This window comes from Anopheles nili, chromosome 3, assembly GCF_943737925.1.
Source record: "Anopheles nili chromosome 3, idAnoNiliSN_F5_01, whole genome shotgun sequence".
In the NCBI taxonomy this organism is placed as follows: domain Eukaryota; kingdom Metazoa; phylum Arthropoda; class Insecta; order Diptera; family Culicidae; genus Anopheles; species Anopheles nili.
The window spans coordinates 4013130-4026323 of NC_071292.1; the positions used below are offsets into that span (position 1 = coordinate 4013130).

At 39.5% G+C, this 13194-nt stretch overlaps 3 protein-coding genes across 5 annotated transcripts; 1 reads left to right on the forward strand and 2 right to left on the reverse strand.

The window, feature by feature from the left end:
• Nucleotides 1-875: 875 nt before the first annotated feature.
• LOC128727424 (RNA-binding protein 39) lies at nucleotides 876-8005 on the forward strand. 2 transcript variants are annotated; one of them, XM_053821336.1, is made up of 5 exons: nucleotides 876-1127; nucleotides 4524-4603; nucleotides 4683-5556; nucleotides 6123-6573; nucleotides 6664-8005. In XM_053821336.1, the coding sequence occupies exons 1-5, from the start codon at nucleotides 1005-1007 to the stop codon at nucleotides 6753-6755; spliced, it is 1620 nt and encodes a 539-aa protein (XP_053677311.1). In that variant the 5' UTR covers nucleotides 876-1004; the 3' UTR covers nucleotides 6756-8005. The 2 variants fall into 2 exon arrangements, with proteins under 2 accessions (XP_053677311.1, XP_053677310.1); XM_053821335.1 differs by having other exon boundaries at nucleotides 6123-8005.
• A 141-nt stretch (nucleotides 8006-8146) lies between these two features.
• LOC128727425 (uncharacterized) lies at nucleotides 8147-10369 on the reverse strand. Of its 2 annotated transcripts, XM_053821337.1 has the most exons (4): nucleotides 10036-10369; nucleotides 8999-9568; nucleotides 8653-8935; nucleotides 8147-8486 (listed from the first exon to the last, which is right to left on the reverse strand). In XM_053821337.1, exons 1-4 carry the CDS (start codon nucleotides 10127-10129, stop codon nucleotides 8237-8239), a joined length of 1197 nt encoding a protein of 398 aa, XP_053677312.1. In that variant the 5' UTR covers nucleotides 10130-10369; the 3' UTR covers nucleotides 8147-8236. The 2 variants fall into 2 exon arrangements, with proteins under 2 accessions (XP_053677312.1, XP_053677313.1); XM_053821338.1 differs by lacking the exon at nucleotides 8653-8935 and having other exon boundaries at nucleotides 8347-8486; nucleotides 9056-9568; nucleotides 10036-10329.
• A 1168-nt stretch (nucleotides 10370-11537) lies between these two features.
• Nucleotides 11538-12430, reverse strand: LOC128725736 (putative RNA polymerase II subunit B1 CTD phosphatase RPAP2 homolog). Its single transcript, XM_053819502.1, has 3 exons — nucleotides 12333-12430; nucleotides 12050-12262; nucleotides 11538-11972 (listed from the first exon to the last, which is right to left on the reverse strand). The coding sequence occupies exons 1-3, from the start codon at nucleotides 12428-12430 to the stop codon at nucleotides 11564-11566; spliced, it is 720 nt and encodes a 239-aa protein (XP_053675477.1). The 3' UTR covers nucleotides 11538-11563.
• Nucleotides 12431-13194: the final 764 nt, after the last annotated feature.

A 13194-nucleotide genomic window follows, 5' to 3' on the forward strand; every position in this document is an offset into this window, starting at 1 on the left:
TTATATTTTCCCTCCTTTATTATCGATCGTCGAACAGTTCTAACGAAGAAGCTAGAGATGCTACCGATTACGGAACACCGGTAAAGGAGTTTTATTTACCGTATTACTTATATTGTACACTTCATTCGTAATAAAGGTAACAAGATGGGACATATATTTGGGTTCTTTAAAATGATTTGAATAACATGAACAGAACGCAAAACTATCGTACCTGTTATTACACTTTAAACATGTGTGATGATTTATGTATTGCTGTATTGTTTGAAATGAAACTTAGGTAATATCAATCTTGCTAGTACATCTTACATTTTTTAAATTAAACTCAGTTGAACTATATGCTAACGAAAGATATATTTGCTCTAGAGCACGTGGTTATCAAAACGTGACCATGTGTATTTTCATGTTCCATCGAAATACATTCCATTGCTCAATTTATAACAAATTAATATAAATATATTATTACATTCACATGCATAACGTAGCTATCAAGAACATTTTGAAAGGACCGATTTATTATACGTGTTATACCACTTTTTTCTGATATTCTAATTTGAACCTCTTAATAGTATGATCTAAACGTTTCTCGCTGTCAAATGAGTCTCAAAAATGCAGGGTTAGTATTACATCACATTATATTACAATACGTTTTGTTTCTATAATTTTACTTACAAATCCTATCAATTATAGACAATTTACATTGAAGTACAATATATTATGTATCTACATTATATAAAATCAAGCGACTTGTATTAACTCGACAGAACGTTTGAATCTGTTGAGGCAACCAACCCTGTAATCATTCCAACAGAAAACCTGCTTTTCGTCATGTTCTTCATACTGTCAAAAAGAAAAAGCTGCTAGGTGCAAGTGAAGATTCTTGTCGCTTACGTTGCTGAAATCCTTATTTAATAACAAGTTAGAGGATTTCAAGGAATAATCATCGATATTCAACAGTGACTACGATCGATTGTGTGAACATTTCAACTCTATAGTTGCCACACGGAATGAAAAGCTCTACTTTTTACGATCGCGAACCACGAAGAGAACACATTTCGGACAAGATGGCGGCTGATGACGAACTAAATGTTGAAGTATTGAACCTGCTAGAAGCGCCCTACAAAAAGGAGGTAAGTTCAAATCATGTTGATACCAAAATTTGTTGTGTGATTGTTTTATTTTAGTGCATCTTTTTCTACTATTCGCGCTCCTTTCGTGGCCAGAAATGTTTGTAAGTTTGGAAAGAAAACAGTGGCTAAGGCTTGGTGTGTTGCTCGAGACTAGAAATCGTAAGCATCTACGCCTAAGGCGGGAAAGAAAGAGACAACTGATCCGAGGGCTCCGCAAAATGCCGGAAGTTTCGATATTGCCATATAGATTTTGTCCATTCGAAGGACATTGTTCTTTTTCCTTCTTTCCCTCCTGGTGGCGTTACGGTAAAGAACTGTAGATTTACTTTGGGCTTTAAATGTAAGATTACGAACAAGAAAAAAAATAATGCAACATCATCAACCATTATGTACATGATCTGAGTTCAAATGTTGTTGCGTACTCGCGACGTAGTTGTAAGTGCTGATTCACGGTAAACAGCAGACCGATACAGTAATAGATGTAAATTAACCCCTTTACGAACAACTCATCTACTACAAACTGTTGTCAAAAAGGTAAATGACATGAATTTTCCTCGTTTCTGCATTTTATAGACGATACTTATGTCAGGTTCCGGTATGAATTTGGTACAGAGAATGTGTGTGTTCAACTTCAAAGACAAAGGTACATACAAATAATTCCAGAAAAAATGAAAATAATACAAATTCTCCCATATTTATGCGCGCGTGAGACATTATTCTTTGTTAGTACGAAAAAAACTATTCAGATGAAAATTATCGTAACCGATTATCCTAAGAAATCGTTGTTACAATCTTTATTTCATATTCCAACATTCTATCGTTACCTCTTATTTTCTTTTAAATTGCCAAAAAATTATCCCAAAAATCTCGCGTTCCTCTTTCTCTTTCTGTGTAAATCTTGAAAAAGCCAAACGACACCAGCAAACCAACGGAGTCAATGTGATTAAAGTAGAACTTTCTCTTTATTTTTCTAGGCTGATCTCTGTAAATGCTGCTCTGTGTCTGCTGGTTGGAATCAAAGTAGGCAAAAATATTAAAAGCTATCATATAGATCAGTCCCGATTGACACAGCAAGAAGCCACGAATGGAATGTCGCATTCCTTTTTATGGCATTCTATTCGACGACAGAAAACATAATGAAAAGTACGCATGATGCTAATTAAAACCAGAGCGAACAAACAAGTGCTAATGGAGTAGTTTGGAAAAGATATGATGTAGGAATGCACCAACCTCCTCCATTGGTACTGTTCGTTTCCATAAGCTTTCCTTTCCCTGATCCTTTTTTTTACATACGAATATGTTTCAAACGGTGGAGCATAGCGAAAACAACTGCGAGCCAAACCATCTCTGATTTTCCGTTTTTTCTTTAGCATCTATGTTTGGCTAAGCGTAAAACTTGTCCTAAATTTGCCTGGTAGCAATAAGTACAAGCAAAACTATTCGTTATTTGTGCGTTTACTTGAAAATGAACTTCAATATTATAATTCATTTTTCAATTGTTGATAGGATCTCTGTTTATTTGCTCGTGAAGAGAGAGGTTTTCAAAGTGGTAACTCATAAAGTATGTAGCGTTAGCGGCATGATGGCATATTGCACTGTAGATGATTAAATTTTATTGAAACGGTCCTGTTCCATCATCAGGAAATCATGGTTTTTATAGCTAAAGTTTATAGCAACATTTCAGAACGATGTATGAAGACATCTATTTGAATATCAATTCCATCTACCGTTGGCTTACCCTAGATGGTTGAAGGATATGGAAACCGAACAGTCGAACTTTAATAATTGTGATGTTTTGGTTACATCACTACTTAGTATCTGTTCATTCTAGATCTCGTCTATTCAGCAGAGTTTGTATTGCGAACCCAGCAGCAACGGAAACGATTTGAATCAACGATGAATTTACTGCAATCAAGTGGAGCTTTCTTTGTGCGTACGTTGCTCTCTTTACAGGTCCTCTTTGGGTCCCTTTTCATGCGATAAGGAATCTGGATCAAGCCCGAGCAGCCGTTGGCGTCCACTGGGAGCGACTGGCTGAGGCTTACTCCACTTAATATCACTCTGTCGGTTTCTTCTAGGTCCGCGATTGTTTGGTGTCGTCTTTGGGCAAATGGCTTAAAAGAATCCTATCGAGCTCTCATCCCTCGAGTCTCTTCAACCACCGGTTGTGATGCTCGTCATCGTACGACGTGTACCTTTGGTCTATGATGTTTATGAATAGATTCTTTGCAGATCAGACCGATTGATGCCGATACCAGCCGAAGTATTTGTTGCTATTGGTACTTTTCTTGCGCTTTCCTACGATGACATGGTCATATCCACTTACCGGTCATTGGTAATCTGTTGGATAAAGACAGCATATTAATGTCTTTACCAAATTTCTTTCGATATATGCTTGTTGGATATTGTTTCCCCCCTGAGCAACCCTAAAAGCAATATTTTCATTTTGCAGATTAATTGCTCTTAGTGCGTTAATTACTCCCCCGATGTCTACTGGTGGTATTTCATGAAGCTTTGTGTAAAGCGCCCAGAACATTCATCTATCTTCAAATTACGAGTAATAGATTAAGATAGCTCCAAAAACTAACGCTTTAGCGTCCATTGCTAAAAAGACGAAATATTCAATCTCGCAGAGTACATCCAATGAACGATCCTCAAACGTAAGTTTGTGTGTCCATTAACAGAATACAATGTGTTGTAATTGCAGAATTAACTACGCAAAGTATACTTCCGCGTTCATGCAGAACCATCCTTCGCCGCGGCTGGTCTGTAGAAGAAGGCAGATCTATTGATCCTACACAGGAACATGCGTATCTATGTCACTAGTTACGAAGTCACGCATTTTAGGCACAAACCAAGTTTATATGTCTTCCTTTTTTGATGTAGGTTTACTGGACACGTAGGTGATGGTGTGATGTACTGTCGCGCAAAGTGGACAAGACATGTGAAGCAAACTGGGTTAAATCTGAAAATACGCGTATATTCTACAGCAAGTCTCAAGTTGTGTGTACCAAATCCTTCCTTATTTACATGTCAAATCAGATGGGCGCTGGTCAATGGCATAATATCCTCCTGGTCGCAGAGGAAACCAGTTCTAGCACTCCCAAAAGTGATTTACCCAGCCGAATGCATTGTATAAAATTAACTCTTTTTTATTGTTCTCTTTTCTCTTTTTCTCTCTCTTTTGTTGTTTTCTTTCTTATTGCTCATCTCCGTCATTTCGTTCAAAATATGTAACGTTCTCGATTGCCCGAACGTCAAATCAAACACCAAAACCAACCCTCCTCTACCGTTCAATGCAAATCCCGATTCATTTTCTCGAATACGACCTTATCTTCTCGGTACGATTGCGACCTATCTGTTCGCATATGGTGTTCTTCAACTCAACTCATCTAGGATGATACATCTCCAATTGACAATGGTACAAGCAACGGTGAAAAAAAAACAAAAGAAAACGGTCATAGTAAATCAACCCGGTAAGCAAAAGCAAAGTATGTGTATGATTTTATATTCATTCGTTTTTTTTTCATTTTGTCTCGTCAATTAAACTTGCAGTCGTTCACGTGATCGTGAACGAGATCGGGAGCGTGAACGAGAACGAGATCGAGACGGTGAAAGTCGCTCAAAGAAACATCGTTCTCGATCACCGGGCCGTACTCGGGACAAGGAACGTCGCCGAAGCAAAGAACGTAGCAAGTCTCGTTCTCCGTTGCGCTTCGATCGTTTGAAAGATCGTTCGAAGGAGAAGGAACGGGTAAAAAGCGATCAACACCGTAGCAGTGGAATGGAGAAAAGGCGCTCAAAAGAACGAGATCATCGTCGACGTTCTCGTGAACGTGATTATCGTCGACGAAGCCGTTCAAGGGAGCCCGGACGAAGACGTCGTTCTATGTCTCCGAAGCCGTATCGTGGTCGAGGACGTGGTGGATCGGGAGGTTACTACCGAGATCGTTCACCACCGGAAGAAATGTCCCAGGAAGATCGAGACGCACGCACAGTATTTTGCATGCAACTTTCTCAGCGCATACACGCACGGGATCTAGAAGAGTTCTTTTCCAGCGTGGGCAAAGTTCGAGATGTGCGTTTAATAACATGCAACAAAACTAAACGATTCAAAGGTATAGCGTACATTGAATTCAAGGATCCCGAATCGGTCTCTTTGGCTCTCGGGTTATCCGGACAGAAGCTACTCGGGATTCCGATTAGTGTACAGCATACACAAGCCGAAAAGAACCGAATGGCTAGTCAACCACCGGCTGCGCCACCGAAAAATCCATCCGGGCCGATGCGACTGTACGTTGGCTCGTTGCACTTCAACATAACAGAGGATATGTTGAACGGTATCTTCGAACCCTTCGGCAAAATCGATAACATTCAGCTGATCATGGACGCAGATACCGGTCGCTCCAAAGGATACGGATTTATCACAGTAAGTGTATAAGGGATTTTTTAGCAATCATATTGTTGTCTTAAGTTTTCAATTTATTCACAAACTACTTTTCTGATAATTACTGGATTTGCATGGTCTCTGCATATTTCTTGACTTGATTGTGATCAATTGTTTGCAATCGAGGGGTAAAAATGTGCTATATCAATATAAGATGTTACAACTTTTTGGTAGCTTCCTAATCGTTTATGGGAATTGCTATCGTTTGTTATGCAATATCCTACAACAGTTTGTATTACTAGAATAACAGAAAAATGTGCTCTTCGTTGTTTCTGCATATTTCTTGACTTGATTGTGATAAATTGTTTGCAATCGAGGGGTAAAAACATGCTATATCAAAATTCATCTTCTGACGAAGATCGGTGTTGCTAATATTTGATATCTTCCTAAATATTCTTGGGGTTGTTATCGTATGCTACGCAATATCGCACAGCATTGATTATTTATGTCTTACCTATTCCATTATTTTAAAACGATTTAATATGTAGTTTTAAATTTAATTTGGCTTAAACTTAATTATTTACTGGATTTTTTTTATCTATTCCTAGTTTCATAATGCTGATGATGCTAAAAAAGCCCTAGAACAGTTGAACGGATTCGAACTTGCTGGTCGTCCGATGAAAGTAGGGAACGTAACTGAACGATTGGATGTAACAACACACGCATCCTTGGACACGGACGAGATGGATCGCAGTGGCATAGAACTCGGGGCCACCGGGCGATTGCAGCTTATGTTCAAATTAGCTGAAGGAGCGGGTCTCGCTGTTCCTCGAGCTGCTGCTGACGCACTCCTAGCAACCGCTCCGCAGCCTATGCCGCAACAACCCATCCATCAGTCGCCGCCAATTGCGACACAGTGTTTTCTGCTTTCGAACATGTTTGATCCGGCTACCGAAACTAACGCAAACTGGGATGTGGAAATTCAGGACGATGTGATAGAGGAATGCAATAAGCATGGAGGTGTGCAGCACGTTTATGTCGACAAGCAATCTCCTTCAGGTAACGTTTATGTCAAGTGTCCAAGTATTGCAACCGCCGTACTTGCCGTCAATGCATTACATGGACGTTGGTTCGCTGGTCGTGTTATAGGTGCGGCATACGTGCCTCTTATTAACTATTACAACCTATTCCCTGATGCGTCACAGGCTGTTACATTGTTGCAACCAAAACGATCAGGTTGAGAAAATTAACAGCCCAAGAAGACCTTCTGTTGTTTATAGCATCGCATAGAAATAAGTTTGACCGAATATTGTAGCCAATCTAAACTGGGAGAAGAACAACTTAGTGTCGCAATGCAAAGATACATGTTGAAAAGTATGGTAAAAAGAAAAAAAATCGTATTACCTTTTCCTCTAATTACGAAATACATGCAAATACATTTAGTTCTCTTGTATTCCATGTAATTCAAACTTTTCCAATAAAAAATAGAGATGGATAAATGTAGCCGAATGAGATCATAGCAGTTAAATAGAAGTGACATAGAAAAAGAGCAACTTCTCGCTTCTGTTTCCTAAACAGATATGTGATATTTAGCGAAATCCCTATCATGTTTACACACGCGCACACTCGTGAAAAAAATCGTATTGTTCGTATTCGTATAAATTCGTATTCGGACTTACAAGATGGGTAAATAGCTCAATTTGAAAACAAAAAATATGTTCAAGCTTTTTCTAAATCATCCTTTAAGCACCCCGATGTTTGACGAAATATAACTTGAATAATTGTTTTAGTTAAAGCAAAAAAACGCAAGCTCCTATAAATCAACTGTATTTAACTTGCTCTTTTACAATACTTGGAGGTGTGTCAGCCCGGTATCATACATTAGACACGGCAGGAAATATGGTAACTAAACTACGCTCTGATGAGCTGATGATTTTCGTCAATTTAAATAAAAAATGCACGTTTTTTTTGTACAAATGCAGAGTAAATTTGGCTATGATTTAAACATCATTCAATGTTCAAACCCTGTTCAAACTGCTATTCGTAAAATATTCTGTAAGATAAGTTTGCAATAGTATCTCAATCCACGGCTACGAAATGTGCGCTTATTTCGATTATGTTTTATTTGTTGTATGCTCAATGCTCTGCCGTTTTTTAGGGTTTATGGAGGAAAAACGTCTATTGCAATAGGATAAATCTACGAAAATGAAAAAAAACACACACAAGTACATCAAGTAGCTTTTAAGAAGTCGAGTGAAAACGTAATGTCATTTAATAAAATACGATTAAGGATTTCGCTAAGGGTTTTAAGAATACTGAACACGCAGGAATATTAATCCTGCCAAAGTTGCGAATGAAACTAGAAAAAGTTAGTGAAAATGCGCTAAGCGATCTGTAAAAGATCGTAGCTCATTGCGGATTACGGAAATGCGAAATGCTATACATGAGACAATTTAAACTATCAAAAACAAATTGGTATTTATTGTGGTAAAGTGTTTGAGCTATTCCGAAATTTTATTTTATTTTGATACGTGCAGTACACATGCGTACGCCCACCACATCAGCTTCATATTACATGTTGTAGATGATCAAATTTGGCGATTGCACATAAACAATATCATTCAACAAAATATATAGTGCTAGTTCAATATTTATTGCTGATCAACACTCAAAACAAAATATACACTTTCTTCTTTACCATCAGATGTGTAATAACGTTTCCTCACTTCATTCTTGGCGATGTTGATCCCCCAGAGGAACTTGACGTTACCGGTGGTTTCAGTATGCCCTTTCGGCGCAAATATCGTACGATCAACGGTGTCGCGCCGAGAGTAATGCTAATTCTAACTGGTGCAAAAACCTTATGAATGGCGTAGGCAACTACGAATGTGCCGGCACCGGCACCAACTTTGCTGGCCAAAGCAGAATCACCCCAACCCATGCGATCCAACAAGGCCAACATGTCTATTCCGCTGAAAAGATGGAAAAGTAAAAAAATATGGAAGTTTTTAAAAAGAGATAGAACACTTTCGTATGATGATTTAAGATAAAAATGGTATTAGAACTGAAAAAGCTTCAGTGAACCAGTTAATGGAACGTTACTTCACACGTCCATCGTGTCACGAACCGAATACAAACCTAGACACGAGCAGATAACAGGTTCCTAAGGAAACGAGACTAATGCTGACATGGAATACAAGCACGGTGGAACCATACTCCTTGATTGCCTTTTTTAGCCGATCTTTGCGCGAAACGGGTACCGCATCGGGTAGCCGTTCCTTGTTAGTCACGGTTTTGGTTGAATCTTTTAAATTTTGATCGCTAGCAGCGGCGTTGCTAGGGTTAGTAGCTTGCGAGGATTTGTTATAAAGGAAAGAGGAAAATGCCAATAAATGTGACGAACTTGTTGAAAAAGCTCGCCCTGTGCCAAGCATACAAACATCAGAAAAGTGCCGCAGAGGCAAGGTCATCAAAAACGTTCTACGATCAGTACTGCCATGCGTGCGGAATACTGAGCGTGACAAACCTACTACCATCGTACCTTCGGGTTTGATCGGTCGGTCCTCATAGTTGCACCAATCCGAGCGTACCTCCTGGCGTAGATTGGTATAATGCGATGAATTAAGCTCGTGCGACAGAAATTTGCTCTCTTGTGCCCACGCACCGCCTGGCATGTTCAGATGCGTAAACTTGTGCATTCCACCGAAGGGACTGGGCACGTTGCTCTGCATAGCCGAATTTAGGCTGACGGCTCCGCTGCAATCGTACGATTCGACATGCGGATCGGTTTCCCTGGCACTCATGTCCACTGTGACATCTATACAAGACCCATCAACAGCGGCCACTTCAACTGGATTCGGTGCCAGCGATTGGTGCGCCAACATAGCGGAAGCGTTAATATCACGCGAACGCAGCGGCGAGAAACGGTTCGTTTCCGATGCACTAATGTTTGGCGGCAAAGGGAGTGGTGCTGCCAGTGGATAAGAGCGTTGAGCGGACATGTGCAGCCCGGAGGATTGGCCCACAGTCGTTTTTACAACCTGTCCAGCGGAGCCTAGAATGATGGTAACGGAAAAAAGTAAACTTGTACTCAAATTTGTAGATCGTAATTTGTATTCAAATTCCCGTCATCTATAAGCGGAATACAGAAATTTGCATTGAAAATGATTTAAACATGCATGAACCGGTATGAATGGTAATAGACTGACTTATATCCAGTCTACCAAAACAATCTAGTAGAATGTTCCTTAGATTAATCCAACCCACACGGCTAGTCATTTTTTGAACATATGTGTACGCTCCTATGTCTGAAACGTGACTCCTGGTTTAAAAAAATAACAAAGCGTTCATGTTTCTTTGTTTGCATTTGCGAAATGAGAGTTCCGTCTGGATTTAAAAACAGTAAACCGGGTACAACGTGTCGCACCGTTAGCGGCAATGCATCACTTAAACCGGTTTCCAATGCAGTTTCTCTCCGGATGATGCTTTCTATCGGTGCATTCTTACTAATCCCGTACTCACCGTCCAACGCGCCGATGACACCGGTAGACATCGCCCTTTGGCCAGCCGCTTTTGCCAGAGCAACCTTGAAAACTTGTTGCACTTGCTGCGCCATTTCGTAACAAGCACTCGTGCAAATTCTTCTCTTTTATGCGACCTTGAACTTGACAATCTCAGTACTCTATGTGGTTTAGGCACGTACTTTGCAAATCGTTTATAAAAGCTTATTACGCTTCTGGTCTGATAAGTATTCTTGCTAGTGAAAACGAAACGTGTTCCACATTCGACCAACGCTCAACCGTGACTGACTAAGGAACGTACAACCGAACCGTTTTTGCAGTCGCTTACCGCGAGAGCAAAACTATGCCTTTATGACACCCCGTCTCGCGCTTCAATCCGCAACACGATACCGTCGTGTCCCTCGTTGCTTGGTCCCCGCAGTGCCCGTTTCCGCCAGGAAAAGATATGTCGTCGTGTATTGTGCGTTTCAACTCGACTGCATCACCAGCTATCGCTTCTGCAAGGGTGGAAAATTTGAAAAAAATGCAAAACACTAAATGAGAATGTGTGGGACCTCACAACGCCAAAGACTCTTCCAGAGCAAGTTACTTTTTCGAAATACCAAGGATGGGGGATGGCTAAAAATATTACAAAGGCATATTGGCCGGCAAACATGATGGACAGCTGATTGATCACCGAAGCATCAAGCCGGGGGTTTCAGCTATAAGGCAAAGAAAGTGCTCATTATTGAGAAAGAACAAAGTCCTTTACTGACAGGTCCGCTGAACCTGCAGGTGCGTCCTGGGAAAAGTGATGGAAAGTTTTAAAAAAATATGCCAGTCGCTACCTCGTCAGCTGATCAGTGCGTGATTTGCATGAACCGGTTCACACTAGGAACGATCATGCAAGTGGAAAAGCGCCGTTTCGGTTAATCGAGGAGAATTGGTTCAATTTAGCGACTATCATCATTTACTTTGCACACTTACGCTTCGCATATTCTTTTGTATTTGTAGGAGCTTCTCTCTGATACGACTGGAGCATCGTTATGATCAAATTTTGCATCCTTAATCAACTTAGACGTCTTCAATGTAACATTACATACAAGAATATAATATCCGTCTTTACGCTGATCTGAAGCTTACTATTCGCTGTAAGATCAGGGGATATAAAAATGTTCAACTCTAGTAATAAGTGAAACACTGCTACCATAACCGGGTCAAAATCAAAAGTTTTATAAGTAGTCACAAAATAACTATACACTAAATGCGAATGAGGTTTTAAACCTCGTAAGCATGCGTACAGATGCCTGGTTTATGTGTTCGTGTTTTGAAATATTCTTGCGTTTGGCGTACTTACACGATACAAGTGGAATATATTCTACAAGTCCAAAAAGTTGCTTCTAAAACCTGCTACGAAATAAATAACACATTTTGGAAACGTCAATATTATGACAAATGACGTCATCAATCCCTTCAGCTAGCATGCAAATATCACGATTGTAACTTTACAGTTTGATTCCGTTTATTACAAAATGTAACTTTATATTTCTTCACACGTGTAGCTTTAATGTTTCTTCAACGATTCTCTGTATATCATGAGGAATCGTTTCGTCAGCACTGTTCGATGTGCATACATCACGTTGAGGCTCTATTTGAAACATTGACGCTAGCTCTTTTGAATCGTACGTTCTTTCAACAACCTTCAGTTCCCCAAGGAACACATTTTCTGTCGATATTGGCTTCTTTACATCCGTTTCGCGATACACAAGCTGTCTGCCATTCAGAAGGCGAAAGCTTGGAATATCTTCCTGATCACGCAACCAAAGCGGGCTCGTTAGCATCTGCTGCTTGATATAGTTGGACGCTTTGTAACATTCGCCACAACAGAAATTCTTCCTCTCCGTAATGTCGTAAACTTTGCTTCTTGTTACTGAAATCACGTACTGCTGCTTTGGTATGCTGTGAGAGTAATTTAACGAAATTGTAACATAATTACGGTAAATAGTTTTATCAATCCAAAGCATAAATATACATACTCAGTCAGTTTGTTGTCGCACAACGGGTAGCCGCAGATTTTCCCAATTGCCCGCTCCTGTACAATATCTTCCATATGGCATTGGTTGATGTCTTTGAGCATGAGGAGAAATTCATCCTCTACTCGGTCAGGTTCTATCAATGTTTCTACAATGCGCTGTGCTCTATCATTGCATTCCTTTTTCTTGCGTATAGCTTTTTGTAGTTGCTCCTTGCTTTAAGAGAGAAACCGTTCAGTATGACTAGCTGAATATCACATAACACATTAACAGAATACCTTATTACCTTAAATTCCTAGCACGTCGTGGTAGTTTTGTTCGATTTACTTTAGTTGGCGGCTCTTTTGGAGTATTGGTAAAAACATTCAAATCTTCGTTCCACATTTTACTGGTCTACGTCGTTAGCGTCAATATATGCATGGAATTAATTGAAATACTCTGCAATTCGTAAATACTACTTATGAAATTAAGACGCCCAAAGTAAATTTGTTCAGTAGGTATGGAATTCAACGAGCATTAACTAAATAATAATATAAACAAACTACAAACAACTAATATGTGCTGCGTGACAGCAGATCTCCAGCTGATGTCCGATGAAAATTATATTACAATTGATCTCAACTATTACTTTCAAATGCCGCAAATCGTTTTATTGATTTTATTCTGCTCGTTGCATATTTTATTCGCTTTTATTCTACATTAGAGTTTTTAATTCATTTTTCAAATACAACATAACTATGTAATTTAATCAACAGAAAGGCTGACAACACTATTTCAGCAATTTTAATGACACAATTCAAGTTAGTTATATACTAATATATTGCCAGAGGCATGGTTCACATATAGTTCAAAACCTTTTTTAAAAATTTGCTACCAATAAAATTAGTATATCATCGCTGGGACGTTATAACTTAAATTAACACTTATGCCGAACTACATGTCTCTTCAACAACGAAACCTGCGTGAAGCGTTTTCCACAATCATCGCAACCAAACGGTCGATCCCCGGTATGAATGCGTTCATGCAAAGTAAGGGAATGCTTTCTAGTATATGATGCGCCACATGTTGAGCAGCTGTATGGCTTTTCTCCTGTATGCCACAATTCGTGCCTTTTATGGTCCGATATGTGATAGAAACTTCTCGGACAA